At 44.3% G+C, this 22,952-nt stretch overlaps 2 protein-coding genes and 1 long non-coding RNA gene across 3 annotated transcripts; all 3 read right to left on the minus strand.

The window, feature by feature from the left end:
- Positions 1-2,960: 2,960 nt before the first annotated feature.
- Positions 2,961-4,837, minus strand: LOC311322778. The gene is made up of 4 exons (XR_014630940.1): positions 4,339-4,837; positions 4,038-4,128; positions 3,313-3,382; positions 2,961-3,157 (listed from the first exon to the last, which is right to left on the minus strand). It is a non-coding gene; the product is annotated as an uncharacterized lncRNA (long non-coding RNA).
- A 3,437-nt stretch (positions 4,838-8,274) lies between these two features.
- On the minus strand, positions 8,275-19,655 carry krit1 (KRIT1 ankyrin repeat containing). The gene is made up of 17 exons (XM_084454775.1): positions 19,522-19,655; positions 18,244-18,422; positions 16,990-17,146; positions 14,988-15,080; positions 14,702-14,831; positions 14,098-14,341; positions 13,582-13,697; positions 12,977-13,120; positions 12,071-12,227; positions 11,731-11,838; positions 11,421-11,577; positions 10,979-11,130; positions 10,360-10,526; positions 10,115-10,202; positions 9,794-10,000; positions 8,790-8,906; positions 8,275-8,650 (listed from the first exon to the last, which is right to left on the minus strand). The coding sequence occupies exons 2-17, from the start codon at positions 18,343-18,345 to the stop codon at positions 8,561-8,563; spliced, it is 2,229 nt and encodes a 742-aa protein (XP_084310901.1). The 5' UTR covers positions 18,346-18,422; positions 19,522-19,655; the 3' UTR covers positions 8,275-8,560.
- Positions 19,656-20,466: 811 nt separating this feature from the next.
- On the minus strand, positions 20,467-22,603 carry LOC311322774 (protein rapunzel-like). The gene is made up of 2 exons (XM_084454884.1): positions 22,533-22,603; positions 20,467-21,506 (listed from the first exon to the last, which is right to left on the minus strand). Exon 2 carries the CDS (start codon positions 21,471-21,473, stop codon positions 20,784-20,786), a length of 690 nt encoding a protein of 229 aa, XP_084311010.1. The 5' UTR covers positions 21,474-21,506; positions 22,533-22,603; the 3' UTR covers positions 20,467-20,783.
- Between the last annotated feature and the right edge of the window lie 349 nt (positions 22,604-22,952).

Consider the following 22,952-nt stretch of genomic DNA (forward strand, 5'->3'; position numbering starts at 1 on the left):
AACAGACATATGTGAACATTAATGTATCTTGACATGTTTGTTTCTTGGTGTAATGTGCATAGTGTTACCTTTGTGTAGGACATGTGCTTCATTATACAATTTGATTTGATTTATCACAAGAGAACCATTTGACCTAAGAGCGAGGGCACAGCTGGAGGAACTACAAGCATCACCACACTTTAAAAGCTTTAATAAGTATTACACACGAAGGGGCAGTTTCTTATGTATCAAAATGTGGGGATGGAGAATCTCTGACAAGGTGATAATTTCACAATCTGGTTTTTATGCACACATTAAACCAGGTGACCAAATAGAGACTTAAGAGAGACTATCATCAGTCAGGAGTTAGCTACGTAGACATGGTGCTACTTTAGTCATGCCTCCTTCCTCACAGGCAGAGGGAAACTACCAGGACATGCAGTGCAGAGAGCTTGTCAGCTTTTTGCTTTATGTATACAAGTTGCGAGAGCGACTGAAATAATGAAAAGATTTACAATCCTTAAACACACCCTTCCTCTTTCTCTTGTACCATTGCAGAGTGATATTTTAACTGTGCTTCCCTGAGCAACTTTCAACCTAAGTTCATTAAATTAATACCGGTTATGCAGATCTGATGATGCAAATGAATGTCTCTTTTCATGTGGTGGGATGATAATGATGACAATCTACATAATAGCTCGTTGCAGGCCAAGTTACTGGCTGTTGGCCTTTTGGGTTTGATGTCCATGTATTATGTTTAACCGTTGTATTTGTCAAGCAGAACACACTTAGAACATGTGCTGTAGGAGCCATATTAATATTATTAAATGGTTTTGAGTTTACTTTATTGAATGTATTTATTTGATTATTGATTTTCTTGATTAATGCGATATGATGTAACCCTAGTGACCATTTGTCTGTACTGTGGCAAGGGTGATATGTAAATAGCTAGGCCTAGTGGGAGGAAGGAGTCAGGCCTGGGTAAGGGAAATTCTAATTGAGCTGTTTCATGGTTTAAATCACAGGGCCGTTTTGTTTGCATGTTGCAAGTATTGTTAGAACAGATTATGGTCCAAGGAAATGTGGGTCTGTTACATGTGCATATCGTTGCATCGCCTTCCTCTTCACCACCTGGAATCCCAGCCAACATTGCAAGTACAGTATGTGATGGGCCTCCACACATCTTTTGGGAAAAAAGAAAGAAGTTCAACTACTTACTAGTCAACAACTTACTGCCACAATAAATCACCAGTAAAATAAGACACATACCTTTAAGTCTCATTCAAAATGTATGAGATGCACTCCTCATCCTGTGGGACATTAAAGATCAAAATCCCAGGCTTAGTCCAGATGACAAAGTGGCAATCATTGTGTTGTGTGTGTATGTTCCAATAACCAGCATTGGTGTCAATTCAAGTCAACCTTTATTGATATAGCACATTTTATACACAGAGGCCACGCAATGCACTTCACAGAAAGCCATGGGGGGTGGGCATAGGGACACCCCCACCCCGACATATTCCAGAGGGAAGCAAAAAAAACAGTCATCACCTGGGGGCCAGAAAACTGAGCTGTAAAAATGATTACCTGACCTCTCTCAAGGAGACGATCGAGCAAGCTCCTGGAGCATGTTTTCTAATGGCTGAGAACATTTGCAGAACAATACATTAAAACATTTAATTGGCTAAGGAACAATATACAGGGGAATATATTACAATATATTACAATTTACAAAGCAAAAAGGGCTAAATAGTTTATAGGAGAGACATGGTGGATATAGTACGTGTGTGTGTGTGTGTGTGTGTGTGTGTGTGTGTGTGTGAGTGAGTGAGTGCGTGTGTGTGCATGTGTTTGTGTACTAGGGCCCAGGTATAGGCAGGGTTGAGGGTTGGCCACAACTACGAGTAACTTGCCATATGGCAATGTCTTGTCTTTCTGTCCTGACTTTTGGAACTGTTAGCAGTTCAGTACCTAAGTGGTCGGTTGGGGATGTACCTAACCAGCTTGTCTGAAATGTATGTAGGTGCACGGCCGTGGAGAGATATATAGACAAGTAAAATAATTTTGAAGTCGATTCTAGAACTGACCGGTAACCAGTGTAGTGATTTTAACACAGGGGTGACGTGTGCCCTGGTGTGTCTTCCTTAAACCCTGGCTACCTACCTAGACAGAACATAGGGGCTTTTATTCTGTGGAGCTCTGCTGGAGAGAATTAATTATATTTGTAAGGGCACTTGATCTTGAGCATTGACTCTCCATGGCAGTCACAGCTTATGATTGATTGATTTTTATTTTGGGTAAAACTGAATACATACATCAAAGATGCAAGTATTGCCCAGAGTATGGCACATTACAGTATTAAGAACACTTATTTCGAATGTGGTCCTTGGTCGTATATAACAATACATCTCTTACCAGCCCCCCGGATACACACCTGTATGGGTTTCTGATAGATAACTTGGACAGGTGTTGAGAAGATTCATCCAGCTTCTAGCAGTTAGTGTTGCGGTTATTGCCTACGGAGGCAAGGATGATATAACCTACCTGTAATGCAGTGCCAGTAAAACAGAGTTTTAAGTTTATAACAAATGTCTTTCTGTAATTGCTCCCATTGCTGATTACACGGTATAATACTGTTGTTCTTAAGTGTAGTTGCTAAAAGAGGAAATACATTTCTCATAACAATATACCTCTCTTGTTAAAGGACCTAGACATATCTAAATGTTAAGCACATGCGTGAACAGGTACACAGTCGGTCATTCACCAACATGTCACCAAATCTATAGCACCTTTTAATCATTGGGCTATTGAATGAACTTCCACTCAAAATGTAAAGTACTTGCTTCAGAAATAGGCAGAAAATAGCATTTCTGTCATTGTGAAAGACATAATGGAGACAATGTGATAGTGTGGGAGTAGAATGACAAGGAGACGTGTGACAAAGTCAGGTCAAGTCGATCTTTACTCACACGTCAAATGAAAACAGTTACAGTTACAGTGCTGCAGAGAGACAGCCACTCGTCACTAGCTAACAGCACAATTAGCAAACATGCTAAACTCCTGCTCGGGGCAGGACGGGGTGGAGCAGAGGCAGAGGGGGAAGGGGCAAGTCGGGGAGAGGTAGACAGGCCCAGGGCAAGCAACTCTGGGGGAAATGGCACTGGAACATTCACTGGACCTGTGGGCCAGACAAGAAAAGGAAAAGATTGTTCACAACCTGTCATTTTTCTACAGGGACTGCAGGGAGTAATTTCCACCAGACACAGAACGAGAGTCTACACAGAATGAGTCTACACTTATGTCCTATTACAGCCCTAACATTATTGTTTTTACCTTGAGCGGTGCTGGGTGCGGTGTCCTGTCTCTCACTACGTGGTTTATACTGATCATCAGCGGTGGCATCCTAGAAGTCAAGATCATGTTAGTCACTGCAAATCTCTAGTTCATGAATAAAGATTTGTTGTGGCTAATAAATGGCAAAAAAGCTACAGTGTGCCGACTTGTAAATTCATGGTAGGATTATTGAAGTTGAGTTCCCCTTAGGATTATTGTAGTTGAGTTCCTGTCTCATGTAGAACAACAGCATAGGATGAACAGTGAATCAGGGCCAGGAATACAGCAAACAAAAGTCATGTCAGACAGGGCAGCCAGACAGAGGGAGGCATCATCCCAGATGCATGTCTCGCTACTGGCCACAATCAACCACGGGTTGTCTGGAAAACACTGAACCGTCTGCGGATGCTGCAGGACACCATGGAGAAATGGAAATTCACATCTTCAAATGCTTGTGTGTGCGGTGAACCCCAAACCATGGAACACATCATGAGATGTAGCTATGCTCCACAATGTACCGGAGATGACCTGGCCGAACCAAAGGCCAGTCGCACTCGCCTGCGCCAACTACTGGAAGGACGTGATGTACAAGATGGCCAGACACGAGGAAGAGGACAGGGCAGCAGCTAGCCCTAGCCTATACTGTATGTAATAGCAGTTCAAATGTAAATGATTTACATGTCCTCCGTCACACTCAACAAGGCCCACAAATAAAATTGACTTACTGGGTATGACCTGGTGATCACTCCACAATGTCAGGTCCTCTCTTTATCCAGTCACTGTACACATCTGAGCCAAGGAGGTTTAGATCTGAGCCTGAAGGAATAATGTTAGAGAAGGCAAAACTGGGTGGTGAGCATCAGCAATCGGCCTCTCTGTATACAGTTACATGCAAAACACTCATGTAATTCACAGGTTAGCAGTCTAGCTAACGTTAGCTAGCATTCTGGCTCTAGAAATAGGAAAAGCTACAGCAGACCACATTGACTTCATATTGTAATAATAACAAGAGTAACGAATACTTACTTTTCACAAAATGTTTCCCACGAACTCTGTCCTGGAGACGATTCCCATCAGTGACCTGGCCATGTCCAGCAGCTAGAACACCACTGCGTTATCCTCTCTTCAGACGCTGCACCCACAGCGCCCTTTCGCTTGTTTTAGACGGTAATCGGGGAAAAAAAATCATACACCCTCTCCACTTTTAATAACAATAATTCGATCGACTACTGATTTAATCTCGATTAATGTACCTTACCTAGCTAGCTAGCTTCAGACCAATAAGGACTTTTAAATGACCCCGCTTCCTGTGATGCTGGACTGGACCACGTGACTAACAGACCACGTGATTTCGTTTTCCCTACCTGACACCTTGGAAGACAGAATGAAATAAGGAATCAGCTGTTCGTCTTTCTGTTTCACGGCCCGAAACAAAATATGAAGAAATGAATTGACCAACAGTGAAAAAACGGCCGTTTTAAGTACTTGCTGGGATGTGGGTTTTCATTTCTCCATTTGGAATGAAACAACAGAATTATGGGCCAAAAAAACCTTTTTCCGTTTTGACATTCTAATGAAAAAACGAATTGCCACATTGCACCCTGACCCTTACAGACTCTGGGTAGAACTCAGCCCAGACCTGATGCATTCAAGATTCAAGATATGTTTATTAGCCACGTAGGCTAGCCTATAGCCTAGGCTATGTTACAGTTTAATCGTTCTGAAATCGGAATCGGAATTAGTCTGTTCGTGTGAGTCAATGATCAAAAATCAAAACAGGAATTTGATATGGAGTTTGCATTACTGGAAAGGAACTTTACGTTTGAAAGATCCGTGGTGAACCGAGTAGGTAATACGGCAGGCTAGGCTATAGTATACGCTGCTATTGTTGTACCACAGGACGCTTGACGTTTGAGACTGAAAACAGCTGCGCCTGAGTGAACTGTCCACTCATTTATTTTAATGTTTACAGGTTAGTAAGCAGTAGCTTGTATTACATCTAGACTCATTATATGTATATCTTATGTCTATAAGTGGTTTGTAATTCTCGTTTACTTTAGTGGTCAAGCAAGGGATGGTAAAGTTAGCTAGCTAGCTACTACACGTTAGCTGCTTTTAGATATGAGAAGATGCATGTGAGTATTCAAGTTACGCTCCCGACAAACTGTATAACTTGACAAACTATAATGTATGGAAGCTCCCCTGTCACATTATCTTACTATCCAAACTCCCACTGTACTGCTTGTTGTCTTAATTATTACTTCTTTAGAAGCCATAGTAGCTAGCTATGAGTTGCCGGTTAGAGCTAGTTGTCATGGCTCTGATTTAGTGTGTACCTAAAAGCTTGCTTGTTTCGGCCTAAATATTGCCTTCTTATTCGCTCGCTGTCAAATTATTGGCCTTTGTTGACGCGTTAAAAAAACATCAGTAGCCTAGGTTTACTGTAGTTTTCCTGTATGTTTTTTAGATATAAAAATGCCACTGCTCAGCGCCCTTCTGGTGCTGTGAAACCTCCCATCAGGGCATGCTTTGAAAGCGCACCCCCAAAAAATTGTGCGCGCTGCGAGCGTGTTTCGTTGGTCCTGACTTAGGGCCCGTCCCCACTGGTCCTGACTTAGGGCCCGTCCCCACTGGTCCTGACTTAGGGCCCGTCCCCACTGGTCCTGACTTAGGGCCCGTCCCCACTGGTCCTGACTTAGGGCCCGTCCCCACTGGTCAGCGGGAATTAACGCGTGGATCCGCGTGCCCTCCGCGTTTTCATCTGCTTGGGTGCGCGTGTTCGGGCTTCAAGCTAGGTGGAGGTCTGGTCAGAAGTAGAGGTCAGAGGTGGAGGGCTGGTCAGAGGTGGAGGTCAGAAGTAGAGGTCAGAGGTGGAGGTCTGGTCAGAGGTGGAGGTGGAGGGCTGGTCAGAGGTGGAGGTCAGAAGTAGAGGTCAGAGGTGGAGGTCTGGTCAGAGGTGGAGGTCAGAGGTGGAGGTCTGGTCAGAGGTGGAGGGTTGGTCAGAGGTGGAGGTCTGATCAGAGGTGGAGGTCTGGTCAGAGGTGGAGGTCTGGTCAGAGATGGAGGTGGAGGTCAGGTCAGAGGTGGAGGTCTGGTCAGAGATGGAGGTGGAGGTCAGAGGTGGAGGGCTGGTCAGAGGTGGAGGTCAGAGGTGGAGGTCTGGTCAGAGGTGGAGGTCAAAGGTGGAGGTCTGGTCAGAGGTGGAGGTCTGGTCAGAGGTGGAGGTCAGAAGTAGAGGTCAGAGGTAGAGGGCTGGTCAGAGGTGGAGGGTTGGTCAGAGGTGGAGGGCTGGTCAGAGGTGGAGGTCTGGTCAGAGGTGGAGGTCAGAAGTAGAGGTCAGAGGTAGAGGGCTGGTCAGAGGTGGAGGGTTGGTCAGAGGTGGAGGGCTGGTCAGAGGTGGAGGTCAGAAGTAGAGGTCAGAGGTAGAGGGCTGGTCAGAGGTGGAGGTCTGGTCTCCAGCTGAGGCTGCCCAGCCCCCAAGTCTGAAGTGCTAACAGTAACTATAGTAACAGTACTCCTATATGCTAACATGGATATCTTAATAACAACACTATAGCTTACAATGAGAATCAGAATCAGTTTTTATAATTAAAATCAGTTTTTATTTAGTTTTTATAATTTAAATTATAATTGCCACCTCCACCGCCTCCTCCTCCGAGCCAGGGAAGAGGAGAGAGAGAGAAGAGGACATGTCTCTCTCTCTCCCTGACTCTCTCTCAGTGGTCCAGAGAGAGAGAATACCATCTTGACAGTTCCTACCTCCCCCCTCTCTCTCACACTCTTAGTCCTCCTCTCTTTCGTTGAGTCTCTCTCTCACTGAGTCTCTCCAGTGAGCCAGAGGGGGGGAGGGAGATGTCGAGATGATACCTCCTTCTCTTCTCTCTCTAGCCCACGAAAGAGTGTCAGGGAAAGAGAGGGAGATGTCCCCCTCTCTCTCTCTCTGGCTTCTCTTCCTCTGTCGCTCTCTGGCTTTTATACACCTCCTGGCCCACGTCACAAGGGCGCTCTGTGACGTCACGGTTTGCGAGGCTCTTTTGACAAAACCACCAACTTTCTAAAATCACTGTAAATCACTTGATTGGCACTTTCAGACAGGTGTGATGAAGGTGCTATTGCAAATTAAACCGTGGTCGGAACAACAAGACTGAGCTGGGGAGCCCACCCACGCGTACAGCGGCATATCTCAATAAGGCTTTGTTGCCATAAATTAGCTGGCTATATTCTAGCAGCCGATTCTAGCAGCCTAGCAGCGTTCCGTTCATAACAACGCAGGCGCCTTCACGAGTAGCCTATCCTGGATTTGGCGTTAATATTATAATAATCTCTCGTTCAAAATAAAGCAACTGCCAAAAGTTACTTAAAAAAGTCTTTATTGGGATATGCCGCTAGGGCGTGGGTATACGGCTCCCCAGAACTCCTGCCCTTTTCTTTTTAAAATAATATTCTCTATTCAATAATCTAATTCTGTCAAAATGTTCCAATGTTAAAGTCCTTATTATCAATTTGTTGTCCTTCATCCATTCCCGCACGTTATAGCTCCCATATTATGACGAGACTTGAATATGACGAGACGTAAGAATGGGTTTATGTCAACGATCCTTACGCAGAAGTTGTTGTTTGTGAATATATATTCGGGTGTGTAAATGTTTTTTACGAATACGCCAACAAATACGTCGATGTTCCGCAAATAGCCCTAGCCCCTTTCAGTCCTGTGAGGGAGAGGGAGGTGGAGAAGGTGAGGAGGCAGACTGTGCCTGAGGAGAAAGAGAAGAAGGCAGAGGAGGACACAGGGACAAGAGGGAGAGAAAGAGATGGATGAAGAGTTGCTACCATCATCATCCTCAGCCCCAGATGACCTCTCCAGCCGGTCTTCATCTATTGCTTGCCTAGAGTTGATCACTGGCCTAGATTATAAATAATGGTTGGTGTGGATGGTATTGGTTTTCGATTGATTATTATGTATACCTGCACTGTCAGGGTTCAGCAATAAAGCAGTCACACTCATATATTATTTGTTTTATTAAAATGAACCATTAAATACACATATTTACAACAATGAAAAAATAACAGCATGTAATATTAATTTGTAAAATATAACAGTCTTGGGAATATCAAATACACATTGTAATGTGAACACAAAATCTGGTGGAAAACACTCTTTCAACAAGGTAATGGTCCAATACAAGACAGCAAAACAAAAAAAAATACACTGGGATAAAGTTGGGGAATGATGTTGTCTGATATGGAGTCAACCATATGCATACTTGTCCGATAAACTCTTGTCATTTGGAGTCATTTGTCCACTCAACTTCATTAGTAATTTCACAATAAGGCCAGCCTGTTGAAGAACAAGAGAGACATGGATAAATGAACTCAGGACATTTCCTATATCACACATTCCCAGATCTCTCTAGCTCTCAACGCTGAACAAAGTTCTCTCAACTTTCACGTTATCATTTTATACAACTGCCATTTACCTGTTTGGTGTGTACAATGAAGTTCATTTTGTTTTCCAGACTGTGAATCTGGAAGTACTGGTCAGCGTGCCCCAGCTGCCACATGAAGGAGCCGTACTCTAGGCTGATGAGAAGCACCTGGAAATATAGTGTGGACATTAGGTCACAATGAGTTGGATAATAGCTTTGAATGATCAAACAAAACATTTTGTTAAACAGTAATACTAACATGCCATGCATCGATAATGAAACGTTTGCTCCACTAATTCATATCTCATATCTTCACTAATTAATATCTTATATTTCATTTGTATATACAGTAACCCCCCCCCCCCCCAGGATTATTTGCATTTATAGCCTGTACATAATCCATCCATGCTGGTACCTTTATTTGTAAAGTTTTGCGTAATTTAAAATAATTTGTAATTATTTGTAAAAAATGTTTAGAGCACATCACAGAGCCAGCAGTAATATTTCACTGTGCATTGTACACTGTACTATATACACAGTACATGTGACAAATAAATCTGAATCTCTGCAGGGAAATTGAAAAATAATATTCTGAGCACAATATCATATTTGATTTGAATCGGTGCAGTTGTGCCTCATTAGGTAATGACTAATCAAACATGATTGGATTGGTGAAAGCATGTTCTCTTCTACAGAACTCATAATCCAGTCATGTGCTGTAAGTAAGTAACGTTTATTTAATATAGCACCTCTCATAGACACAGTCACAAACGTTGGATGTGATTGGATACCAAATAGTGTGAAAAATTGTGTGAAAATGGGATAAAATCAGAATATATATATATATATACACACTAACAGTATATATATATGGATCAAAGACATGACGTGTAAATTTGGTATACAAATTTGGTACATACTATTACATATTAAATACATATTTAATATGTAATAGTATGTACCAAATTTGGATACCAAATTTACACATTTGGTACATACTATTAAATACTTTTTTTTTTTTTTTTAGGTAAAGGGCCAAGAAGTAGTTCAGGTACCTTGGTCTCCATGTTCATGAGGTGCAGGCCCTTGGTGTTGACCCCCACAAAGACGCGGATGACCTTGTGGTTGCTGGAGCTGGCCTTAGTGAACACCTGGCCTGTGAAGAAGGCTGCTCCGTAGGTGGGGATGTCCCAGCAGTTCTGCAGGAAGAGCCTCTGGAGGTGGTGCATCTCTTTACTCACACCCTCGCTGGTACTCAGACTCTGACCAGAGTTGGGGGAGCAGGAGATTAGATTAGATGTGATATTCAATCACTGCACCTGGAAGATTGAAACTGCCAACATATATAGTTTTGATGGCATAAAAATCCAACTTACTTTATATTGGTGAAGAATCCTGTTTGTCCAATGATGCGCCTTGCTTTTCACTTTGGATATCGGAACAATAGACTTCAGGTTTTCCTCACTGTTGGAAACAAAATAAAACTTTAGGATCCAGTTTCTATCGCCTGCTGGTGTTTAGATCCGTGCACTCCAGGCAAGCTCAAGCAAACACAAAGCATTATTTCAAATTCTATTTGAAACTCCTTGGTTAAAATCTGTGATTTGTCAGAGATAGGTACTTGAGGAAGCCCTGTTTGTGCTTCTTGCTCTCGTAGCTGCCGTAGATGATTTGCAGCAGCAGGCTGGCCAGGGTGATGAGCTTGCTGTCTGGCGACGGGAAGAAGCCCTTGAGGAGACAGTGGCGCGCCTCGTCAAACAGGATGAGGATGGACAGGGGGTCCTCCACCTGGGGGAGACAGACCGTTATCTACCTGACATGTGACAAGCGCTCAGAGGTGACAAAACAGACTTCATCCATGTCAAGACATTCAGAACTGCAGTTCACAAAATGTTCATCTAACATCACAGACAATAAATGTAACCAAGAAGAATTGGTTAAACTAGCTAGCTTTTTGGTGGCGTAGCTAAAGCAGTGTTTATGGTTGTCATGTGCGCTGGCAAGTCAGAGGACCTGAGATGAACCCCAGCGTGGGCAAGAGAGGGTGGAATCGATATTGACAAGCGACGCAGTGACACGTTACATGTATCAATCAATTAATACATGTATAGATCTGTGTACATACAGTAGACAATAGTGTGAATAAGTTGTTGACTCTGACAATTGTCAAAAAAAAAAAAAAAAAAATACAGTAAAGGGCCATTTTAAGCACAAAGACATTACTAAGACGTCACCCCAACCTTCTTCTCGACGTCGAGGGGCAGCCGGACGTCCCTGCGCAGGAAGAGCTGAGGATTCTCCCTCTGAGGGTCCAGGACGGTCAGGTCTGTGACGATCTCCGTCCAGATGCGCAGGTGCTGCAGGGGTTTGTGGTACGGCTTCAGCTGCAGGTCTGGGCACAGCGGAAGTATCAAACGCGCACATTATAGGAACAGAAATACGACTCCTACAACGTTTCCATTTCAGGCATTCAGCAGACAAAATCAAAAGTAGGAGAACCAGACAGAGCGTTGTTTACTTAAAAAAAAAAAGTCCTCAGAAAAGTGTGACGGCCGAAGCACAAAAGCTGCACAGAAACTGAATTCATATGAATGAACATGGAACAGGCCCCCGCGGAACCCTCGCTCTACCCTCTAGAACCTGGACAGAGGCAGACCCCCCCCCCCCCCCCGTGTGACTCACTGAGGTTCTCGGAGCAGATCCAGATGGTGAAGTACTGCTGGGTCTCCTGGGACAGACGCATGCCCTCCATGATCTGCTGCACTGACGTGTTGTTGCCGTGCTTCAGCTCCACCGAGCGGTACGAGCCGTCCATGCGGTAGATGCGCACTTTCTCGTACTATGGAACGAACACATGGACGCGATGTATATGTTAGGGGACCGTGACCTGCACTATCTCGCTACTTGTCGGTGCTTTGGATATGACGGTATTTTTTGTGTCACTTCCTTCCAGTAAACATATAAAACCAAATACTGTCCCAACAAAACTCACCGGTTTCTGGTTGGCTTGCTGTAAGAGCTTGATGGTCTCCTCCCAGTCATTCTGCTTGTTCTCCTCACACACTTGCAGGGGCGATCTCTTCTGCTGGTCCTCGATGTGCTGACAGTGGACAACACAATCGGAATCAGACCAGAATCATAATTTGTTTATTGCCGTGCGTTTTTTCAACGTAGAACACGGTGCGACGCAATGGCTACAGTGGAGCCACTGTCATTAATTACAATGGATTCATTTCCTTAGTGTAGCTGATGGTTGACGCTGACGCTGACGGAGGAGCCGATCTGTAAGTGGGGGGAACCCTGTTATTTCTGGTGCTGCTGGCCGGTCTTACCCGGTCGATCTCCGGGTGCTGGAGCAGCAGCTTGACGATCTCAACGTGGCCTCCTCTGGCAGCGAAGTGCAGGGGGGAGCTGAGCTGACCGTTCAGCAGGTTGGGGTTACAGTTCCCCTTCTCTAGCAGCAGCTTGGTCGCCTCCACTTTACCATGCCTGCAGTCAAAACCAAACGATGGTGACACATTGTAACCCTGGTTCTACGAGTGGAGGGGAGCCCCACCAGACTAGCTCCTATCGGCTTGTGAAACCTAGCCAGCTACATTTTACTGAAGAAAAAAAAGCCTCCGCTTTTGTGTCCAACCGGGCCAACTTTTAGTATGGTCTCACCTTGGAGCTCTGGCTTGTGTCCTGGTTTGCCAGTCTTTTGTTACTGGGGCCAGCAAGAGTGTATGTTGCGGTCGTTTAGCTCCGCTGATGTCAACAGGAGCTAGCCCTGTGGGGCGGAGCTCCACAAAATAGAATGATGGCTATGAATTGCAACCTTAGTTCTATGAGTGGAGTGGAGCCCCACAGGGCGCAGACTTTGCTGAACCAGCAGTCTGCTCGCTGAAAGTTTCGGCTTGGAGCAGATGTGCAGGCGAAGCCCGCTTATACAGTAGTGCACCGAACCTGGTTGGACACAGGTGTGTGTATAGCTTTTTTTTCTTCAGTAAAATGTAGCTGGTTAGTTTTCACAAGCTAATAGATGCTTGCCATGTGGGGCGGAGCTCCACGAATTAGAACAGACACTACCACACGCCTGTAGTCCAAACAAAACAGACGCTCTTGAAAATGCTGTACATATACGGTACTACAGGGATTTATGCATGGAAAGAGATGCACAGTAACAGAACAGACAACCGCTGCTCACTGCTGCTTACTGACAAAAAGGGCTTAAAAACGGTAACTTAAAAAATAAATACCAGCAGGCGTAGTGGATGGGAGCCCACTGGTCACTGTCCAGCTGTTTGACGGAGAAGCCGCTGTCCAGGAGCTTGGAGAGCAGCTCGGTGTCGCCCTCACAGCCGCTGCGGTGCAGCGGGAAGTCATCCACCCACTGGCGCTCCCTAGGACACACAGGACCAGTCACAACCACACACCTGCTCCCTAGGACACACAGGACCAGTCACAACCACACACCTGCTCCCTAGGACACACAGAACCAGTCACAACCACACACCTGCTCCCTAGGACACACAGGACCAGTCACAACCACACACCTGCTCCCTAGGACACACAGAACCAGTCACAACCACACACCTGCTCCCTAGGACACACAGGACCAGTCACAACCACACACCTGCTCCCTAGGACACACAGGACCAGTCACAACCACACACCTGCTCCCTAGGACACACAGGACCAGTCACAACCACACACCTGCTCCCTAGGACACACAGGACCAGTCACAACCACACACATGCTCCCTAGTTCTGTGCACATGTACCACTAGTTCTGTGAAACTAGTGGTACATGTGCTGTAGTATAGTAGTAACAATGTTAATAGGAAGTTAAGGAGGCTCCTCACTTGTCCTCTGTCACACTGTTGGAACCGTGTTGCCACTTCTCCCTCTTGGGGATCTGGATTTTGGAGTAATCTGGGGCTCCGAGCCCAAAGTAAGGATTTATGATGACTTTATCCACCTTTAAACAACACAACAGAGAGAGAGACCAGATCCACATGAACATGGCTGATGAGAAGGACGTCATGGATATATACTGTATATTAGATATTTATAATGCATATAGATAAACAGGAATCCTCAGAAACTATACAAGGTATGTACTATGCAAAATGGAAATTACATTGACGAACAGACGGATAAACAAGCGAACAAACGATCACGCGCCACTGAAAACATTACCCATCACCCTGTGCTGTCTGTCTATCTATGCATGTACATTTCCTGGACACACGCCATGTCCCTATATTAGCTCAAAATCAACACAGCTGAAAAGACATCTATGCCGATGGAACTGCTCCCTTTCCAGCACACTGTAACCTCTGTCCCTCTGCGTCTCAGTCCAGGTTAAAGACTCTCACCCGGTTGGTGTACTGCAAGTCAGAGCCATACAGCGGGTTCTGAATGCAGATGTCGGCCTTCTCCAGGGACATCATCTTGGTCTTGATCTCCAGGGCGGTGTACCCCATGTGGAGGCCGCCGTCGCCTGGCTTCCCCTCACTTGTGTAGGCGGGGTTACTGACGTTGCTCTTGACCCGGTCGACAGGGGCGGGCCGGAACAGAGCCGGGATGGCGTGAGGCACGGTGTGCTGCTCCGCTAACCACCTAGACACGCGCAGGGTCAAAGGTCAATAAATACAGGGTTTACTTTCAGGAAAGGCTTGGTTTTCTTCTGGGTTGTTTACGGTGGAAATGACCCTGAATGCTTTGCATTCTACTGGGTCTGCTGTGTATCAGGTCTGCTTTAAACTCGACCTGCTTTACTAATAGAATCCAACAATTGCACATTTTAGTTCAACTCTGACAAACCTCACTAACAGTAATTTAATTAAGCTGTTGATCAGTTGTTGAGTCTTTGGTGGGATACCACTTTGGTGTTTTTTTTGTATTTTTTTAAGTTATAGATTGAAGCCTGCCTGTGAACTAAAATGTAAAAAATGAAGAAGAAATAATATGCTGGCTCACTTGTCCAAGGCTAGGAGCATCTTTGAGGTGATGTAGGAGAAGTGTGTGCTGGTCTCGCTACACACTCGCATGATGTCCTGAAAGCAGTAGAAACTGGGACTCCCTGGGATGTAGATAGGCTTACTGTTGTCTGATAAACAATGGCAAACAATGAAATGAAACCAAATTATTTAATATCAAATTAAGAAAGTAGTTTCTGTATTGATTGTAAGAGTCAAGGTCCAAGGTCAAAATTTCAATTGAACTGGTTATTTATGTGTAAGTTATTCCGTCAGTGAAACCGTACCTTTGACACTGATTGGCACAACGAAGAGGGAGACCTGTTTTCCTTCATTCTCACCATCGAGGGGGAACTTCTTCATGTGCACCACCCTCCTTCCTACACAGCCCACAGTAGAGAGAAAGCCTTGGTTACCCTCCCAAATGGACGCGTACACATACAGCCGCGGACAGAGGGGTTCTGTTTATACTACTTTTATCCAAAGCGCTTTACAATGGCCTCTCATTCATCCATTCACACACACACCAATGGAGGCAGCTTCCATGCAAGGTGCTAGCCTGCTTATTGGGAGCAATTTGGGGTTCAGTGTCTTTGCCCAAGGACACTTCAACATGTGGACAGGAGGAGCCATGATTCGAACCGCCGACCCTACAATCATTGGACGACCCGCTCTACCTCCTGAGCTGCAGTCTCCCCTTCCGTAGTCCGCTTGGAGGACGCTCTCTCAGCGCGGTGGGCGGGCGGACATGTACGCAAGGTAACAAAAAACTGGAGGCACACGGATGTCACCCTCTGATGATGACATTCACGTCACGTGGACCCTAGCAGACCCGCACGTACTTGCAGATGTGGAAAGTATCACCAGGGCTTAAAGGAATATGCTCGTTTTTGACAACCTGGACCTTATTTACGACATATTATAAGAAGTTTGACTCACCCAGATCACTTTTTTGTTGTTCGGAGGCCTGTAGAAGAAATATAAAATCCAGCGCGAGCCAGTATATCCATGTAATGGCGGCGCACGGGGCATAGGGAATGCCGTTTCTCAAAATCCATTTTCGGCCGCTAAACGGTTGTTTTCATCAATCACATTGCATGAATCGACAGTTGATATTCCTCTACGCCAGCCATTGTTGTTTTGGTTCCAAATAAGGGGTCTTGATCCTCTGTAACATGATCTTTACAAGCCTCTCCCCCACTTGCTCCAGCACGCATGCGCACAGGCCAGCGCGCAGACTTGCTATTCTCCATCTGTAGGCTACACTCGCGGCTCACATTCTCTGCGCTACGATCGGATTGTTGGTGCCTAGAATATTGTGTGCAATATGGCTGAATATTTGTCAGATTTAGAGGATCTAGAAAATGAATTAGAATATGACGGACGTCCATATCGTTTTGAGCCAGAGTATACGGACGAAGAGCTCCTTGAAAGGAGGGTGAGGAGACAGAGAGAGGAACAGCTGGCTCGAGAACAAACCGCTGCACGCTCCCGAAGAGATGGTAACTGGTGGTGTTTTTGCCTACATTGTCACCCTATGCCAACAGAGGAGGAATGCATTTGTTGCTCAATGTATCCACTGGCGTATTGGGGTCCTTTTTCAGCGCTACTAGCCAGAGCTTTAGGACGTCCGTGGAGAGCAAAGGAAGCCTGTGGAAGCTGAGATTTGTCCAAGTAGTCATTTTGTTTGGACAATTTGGGTACACGCAAAAACGAACCATTGCTGACGAATGACGACGACAATATTCTAGGCACCAACAATCCGATCGTAGCGCAGAGAATGTGAGCCGCGAGTGTAGCCTACAGACGGAGAATAGCAAGTCTGCGCGCTGGCCTGTGCGCATGCGTGCTGGAGCAAGTGGGGGAGAGGCTTGTAAAGATCACGTTACAGAGGATCAAGACCCCTTATTTGGAACCAAAACAACAATGGCTGGCGTAGAGGAATATCAACTGTCGATTCATGCAATGTGATTGATGAAAACAACCGTTTAGCGGCCGAAAATGGATTTTGAGAAACGGCATTCCCTATGCCCCGTGCGCCGCCATTACATGGATATACTGGCTCGCGCTGGATTTTATATTTCTTCTACAGGCCTCCGAACAACAAAAAAGTGATCTGGGTGAGTCAAACTTCTTATAATATGTCGTAAATAAGGTCCAGGTTGTCAAAAACGAGCATATTCCTTTAAGAGGCCATCTTCATTAGTCTAATGCAGCCAGTGTCAGGTTGACCATACCTGCGTTCCGCTATGACCGTCAGAATGTGAACAGAAAGTGTTCAATATTCACCAATGAAGCCCTGGTTGTTGGAGATGGGCTTGGTGGCTTCGTCAACATAATCCAGGATGGATCTGGCCGTGTCTCCTTCCACGGGGATCTTGGTCGCCAGTAACACCCGCTTCTTCTTCTTTTCCTTCCCCTCCAACGGGACTTCTATCAACAAGATCTGAAACACCAACGTGGTTGCATATAATACAGCACGGTTTGAACGTCAAAGTTCACACACATCAAAGGGGGATATACTGTAGCTGGCTTTTTAATATGGTCCCGAGGGAAGATATGTTTATAATTCTCCTCCATGTATAACCTTACAAAAAGTAAAAACACATTATAATTAGGGCTGCAAAATTCTGGGAATATTCAGAAACAATTACTAACAGGAATTTATGGGAATGAATGAGAATTAACAGGAATAAACTTAAAGGCCCTACGAGGAGTTTCGGGAAGCGGAAGTGTTTTCCACCCAAAAAGACCAAATTTCCCATGAGCCTCCCCGCGTACTGTCGTAAACCTTAGCTACCTGAACCGGGTGTTTTAAAGAAGGAACGATGGCCACCTACGAGGTTATTACATAGGTCTTACTAGTAATGTTACTTTTGACAATATATAACGGTCATATTTAAATTATTCTTCGTCTTGTCGGCGGCGTAGGCTACTGCAGTAAATCGTTTCGTCATTCCAAGGAAGTTCTGGATGACCCGACCACGAAATAATAATCTAAAAATAAACTACATACAAGAAACGACATTTGTCGAAAATGAACACATAAACAAGTGTGAGTAATGTAGATTCACCCACATTAAAATGAGACTGTTTCGTAACCAAAAATAAACTCCTCGGGGTCCCTTTAATTCCCATAAATTCCGGTTAAAGGAGTAGTAAAGGGAAAATGCATGTTTAGCCCTGTTTTAAGGTTACATATGATCATATACAATTTCCATTGTATGACCTAAACGGTGGTAGAGCAATTATCAGACTTTCTCAAAAGTGCTAGTTTTGTCAACGTTTTGATCTGAACCATTGTATATGATCATAAGTAACCTTAAAACAGGGCTAAACATGCATTTTCCCTTTACTACTCCTTTAATTCCCATGGGAAGTTAATATTTCCTGAATATTGCAACCCTAATTATATTTATAATAGTTATAATCAATAGTGAATTAATGTTTGTAGTTTTTATTTATTTATAACCTGTATTTCACCAAGGTTGACCTGGTAAAAGAGACAAACATTTAATATTGATTCTAACTTGATGCTCTTACCTCATAAGCTTTAGCACGGTACTCTTTGGAGCTCAGACTGACTTGGTTCTTTGGACGAATGACAGCAACAAACACTTCTTCAAGGTTGTCCTGGTTGCCCATCACGTTGACTTGACCTCAATGACAATGACTTGACCCAAACATCCTACCCAGGGAGCCACTGGGAAGCAGCACCATGCCTGGAACACAATGAAAACACTAATTACAACACTGTTACAGAGGGTGCATGTGTAACAGACTGGGATGAAAACACTAATTACAACACCATTACAGAGGGTGCATGTGTAACAGACTGGGATGAAAACACTAATTACAACACCGTTACAGAGGGTCAACTCACTGATTCACCTAGTAGGCAATGGGGCAATAGACCCTTGTCCTGTTGGTTGCAGTGGCTATCTATGAATGTCTATAAATCCAGAAGAAGTAAGAAAAAGACTGTAAGGAACTATAACCTGCCTTCCTATTGTCGACACTATACTAATAAACCTGCAAGATCACTTTTGAAATTAATTAGGCCCTAAAATAGTGGCCAATGCTTTTCGGAAGAAGGTGCATCAGAGTTAATTGCATATTGGGATAGAAAGTTGAGATGGCAATGGATATAAAATGGATATATCATTTGGAGTAAATGTTAATTGGGTCTTTGTATCAACTCAATTTAACCTGCCCTATCTCTAGCACGCCGGACCCAATAGCCAGCTGAGTTGACGTAGGCCTCCAGGTCACAGTACCAGGAGCACTGTTCTATGTTGCCAGTACCTTAGTGGAAAGTGCGTTCATCCACTAGGGCCTATGACACCATAACTGTGCTTGTTGGAATTAGAGCCACTTAATAAAAAATATTATAAATAGGCTACGTATAATAAAACGTGGATCATGACAAATAAAATATGTAATTGTGAATAATTTGTACAATATGTAATTTACTAAATAAATTAAATTAATGATCTCTGATCTCATATTTGTTAGACTTACTGGACTACTTGTGTAGTTTCTAACGAGGCTACATTGTTTTCACAAGTCTCTGAAGTCTCTAGACCAAGTCACGCCCCGGAAACCAAGAACACTGTTGCCTTCCTCTGCGGACAGTTACTGACATCTCAATTTGTTACATGAAAAGTTGAACAAACTGATCGAGTTTCTCGCGTTTCATCGACAAAACTACTCTCTCTTGGAGGGGGAAAAAAACTTTGGAGTTGATAAGTTGGTGTGGCTCTACCAAGCATAGAGGACAAGTTCCTCGCTCAGATAAACTGAGGATCGCTTTGAACTTACCTGAAATGATGTCTTATCAGTAATATTCCAAAGTGGAGGTTGTGGGCAGCTTCATGACCCGGGTGTAGAGAGTTGGAAAGTATGAATAAGACTAGTAAACTCCTTAGGCGATGCTGGTGTGAGTTTCCTGATGAGCATAACATCGGGTTGCCGACAACAGCAAAGCGAAATGGACAAGAGTCACATTACGCCGAGACTGTCTGGTTTTGACTACGAGGTTCTCTCTGGTGGTGTGGTGGACTTACTGCAGTTTAGGCATACATCGTATTAGATTTTCCATACTAAGCCTTATTTGATTTTCTTTCTCGTATGCAATCAACAATTCCCCCGAGGATAAAAAAAACAAAACATCCATCCATCCATCCACCCACTGATCCATCTATCCATCCATCTATCTATGTAATTTATACAAGTATGTTAACCTATATCAAAACCAACCAACCAACGCTTCCCAAACTGTGTCTGGATATATTTAATTCCACATCAGATAACATGTCAATTGTGAGCTTTAAATAATTGGCTATAGCTTGCATACTTCCCTGAAAGCATCATATCCCAAAAATTCTAGAGAGCTCTGGCAATTCCATATATTCTGTAACAATGGTAATAAATAACTATTAATGGTAAAATATAAACTGTAGGCCTGGAATGTTTTCTCCTGTAAGTTCAGTTCTCCTTTGGTTACATGGCATTCATGTTTGAACTCTTTTGTTCAATTATACATTTATATTCATTATATTTCTCTCACTCATTTCTCTCATTTATTTTTACTTTGGGTTGGACATTTGAAAGGTGACATCCTATTTTTAGCTTCAATACAGTAGAAAATATGTTTCTTGATCAATTATGAGGGTACCTGGGACAGGGTGTCAATGAATATTGCAAATAAACAATAAGTGTAAAAATGGATATTGCACATGAACAATAAGTGCATTTATTGGTATACATAAGGCAGCTGTAGGAGGAACAAACACTTAAGTGGCTTCTTCAAGACAAACACATAACATAATTGACACAGTGTTGACCCAATATATGAGGTAAAGCTTATGGGCACAGGTGACAAAATGATTGCTTTCAATAAATGTAGTTTTATATTCATATTTCTACATATATACCGATATGATCTATTTTCTTGACATGGTCCACTAGACAGAGTCTGAATCCTAAGACACACCTCTTCTCCATAACTGTCAAATCAACAAAACTCAAAAACCCATCATCCTTCGCTGGCCCTGCTCCGACTCCGCCGTCCTGTTCCAGTCTCAGTGTGGGCTGTCGTCTTCACACTGGCTCAGCGCCTCCTGCATCTTAGCCTGGATGTCCTCCACGCGTCGCGCCCACTTCTCCCTCACCTCGTCCTCGTCGTCCTCGGTGACAGCCGTGTAGGCCATGAGGGCGATCAGGCCGATCTGGAACAGGTGGCCCAGGTGAGAGCACCGGTGCTCCATGACCGTGCGGTCGCGGTCGCAGTGCTCCAGGTACACCTTCAGCAGGGGCCTGCCGAAGACCGACCCGGTGCCCATGACGCCGCGGTAATAAACGTCCAGGCTTAGGTCGCTCTTGTCTCTCTCGTAGACCTTCTCGTAGTCGGCCATGTGGCGCTGGGCGGCCTCCGGCTCCTTCTTCACCCGCGCCACCATTCCGTTGAAGGCGGCGTACTGGTGCTTGATGTACTCCTCGTACTTCCCAAAGGTCTCGTTGACCTCGTCGATGCGGATCTGCCGCAGGGACTGCCGGTTCTTCTCAGAGATGCTCTCCAGTTTGCCTTGGACCTGCTTGAAGTCCTTGTCCAGGGCATGGGCCTCCTCGCCCACCAGGCCTTTGCGGGCCACCCCCACCAGGGAGGACACGATGCCGAAGAGGGGGTCGATGGACGAGGCGAAAGAGGACACCTTCTCCACGCAGCCCAGCACCTTAATCGCCGTCTTCTTGATTTGTGCGGCGTCGGCCATGGCTGCTGCTCCAAGCTTCACTAGCTCTCGCTCCTGGGGAGACAAGGTGACAAGGTCAAAGGGCTGAGCTGGTCGAAGGACAGACACTTGTTCAATGATACAAACTGATCAATGGATTCCTTTTTTCTGATAACCTGTTTTGGTTTGTTAGCCTCAATTTCAGACAGAAGCACACTTCCTCCTTGTCTCCTATTGCAATGTGGGTACAGAGCTCCAGGTGGGGAATTGTTGTCTGAAGACTTCCTAAATTACTTTTACCAAATGAATATGGGGCACATCTTGGTTATGGTGTCAAGTTCCCAACTACATGCATTTTGATGTCCCAGAAAAACACACACACTAGTCTTTCAGCGTAAGGTGTAATTACACACCTTAGGTCTTGAAACCATTCAGGGAGCCCCTAACAGTGCAATGAACAATGGACACAAAGATGAAAGTAGATCCATTCTGTTCTGAAATATATTGATAATTGTTTGTGAGACATAGCGAGAGACAGCCCCTGACATAGCGAGACACAACTTAATTAGACGTAATGTACAATATGTTAGGTTATTGTATCACAGAAGGTTAAGTAATAGGTTAACTCAAGGCCATACAGTGGATATATACTGTACATCAAAACCACACATACATAGTAGCAGTTGGTTTATAGTGAGTCGGTTGTGAACACAAACTGATTTACTCATAGCTTTGCCGTTAGTCATCAGTCCCAAGGCTGCAGTGCATGAAAAAAACAAAAACAGGGATAGTGGGTGTGTCTCAACGGTACATTTACTACCATTTAGGTTATCAGCATGTTTTACTAAAAATAAACAAAATACTGTTGACCTCAGACTTAACACAACAATCCTAATTATAGAACACATCACATTTTCATTACAAATTCAATTCAGTTTCAGTTTCCAATTCATTTCCGGATTTCCAACCACAAATGTAGCCATGGAGAACAGTCTTATCTTTGAATTAAATCGGCCAAACTCAGTTCTCTTTCAGATAAAATGCTAAAACCCTTAAGAGTAAAGTTATTCTAACACCTTCCGGCTATATTTGTTTGCTTACCTGAGGGAAAGCTGTTATTATACTAATACACACCAGCTGTCAGAATTTCCTTTCCACCATTTTCCTCGCTAGTCCGACAAGTCCCGCCTCTCTATGCCATACAAGGACATAGGAACGTGGAAGTGACTCGTGTTCAGCCCATCCTGATTGGGTGGGGGAACTGTGGCTCTGTGACTGTAACCCAAGCAGGGACAGGCAGGGTGACTTCTCTATTGTTTTAGGCATAATACAACCACACCTTACAGTAGACTATGTTTACATTGGTCAGATTAGGGGATGGAAAGATATCAAATACCAACTTCATAAATGTTGGGACAGAAAGAGGGCAGGAGGTCTATTTGTGTTCCCCATATAAAATATGATGAAAAGATCATTACACAGACAAGATTATTTAAATGTATATGTATCCATTACGTTTGG

Source organism: Borostomias antarcticus (assembly GCF_949987555.1).
Source record: "Borostomias antarcticus genome assembly, chromosome: 21".
Lineage (NCBI taxonomy): Eukaryota > Metazoa > Chordata > Actinopteri > Stomiiformes > Stomiidae > Borostomias > Borostomias antarcticus.

Excerpts from the sequence above, each read along its gene's own strand:
- LOC311322774 (XM_084454884.1), bottom strand. The coding sequence starts at position 21,473 with ATGGCCGACGCCGCACAAATCAAGAAGACGGCGATTAAGGTGCTGGGC.
- krit1 (XM_084454775.1), bottom strand. The coding sequence starts at position 18,345 with ATGGGCAACCAGGACAACCTTGAAGAAGTGTTTGTTGCTGTCATTCGT. Across the intron at positions 11,839-12,070 it reads AGCACCCGGAGATCGACCGG|CACATCGAGGACCAGCAGAA; the intron begins GTAAGACCGGCC and ends GTCCACTGTCAG. Across the intron at positions 10,001-10,114 it reads GGATTCTTCACCAATATAAA|AGTCTGAGTACCAGCGAGGG; the intron begins GTAAGTTGGATT and ends AACTCTGGTCAG.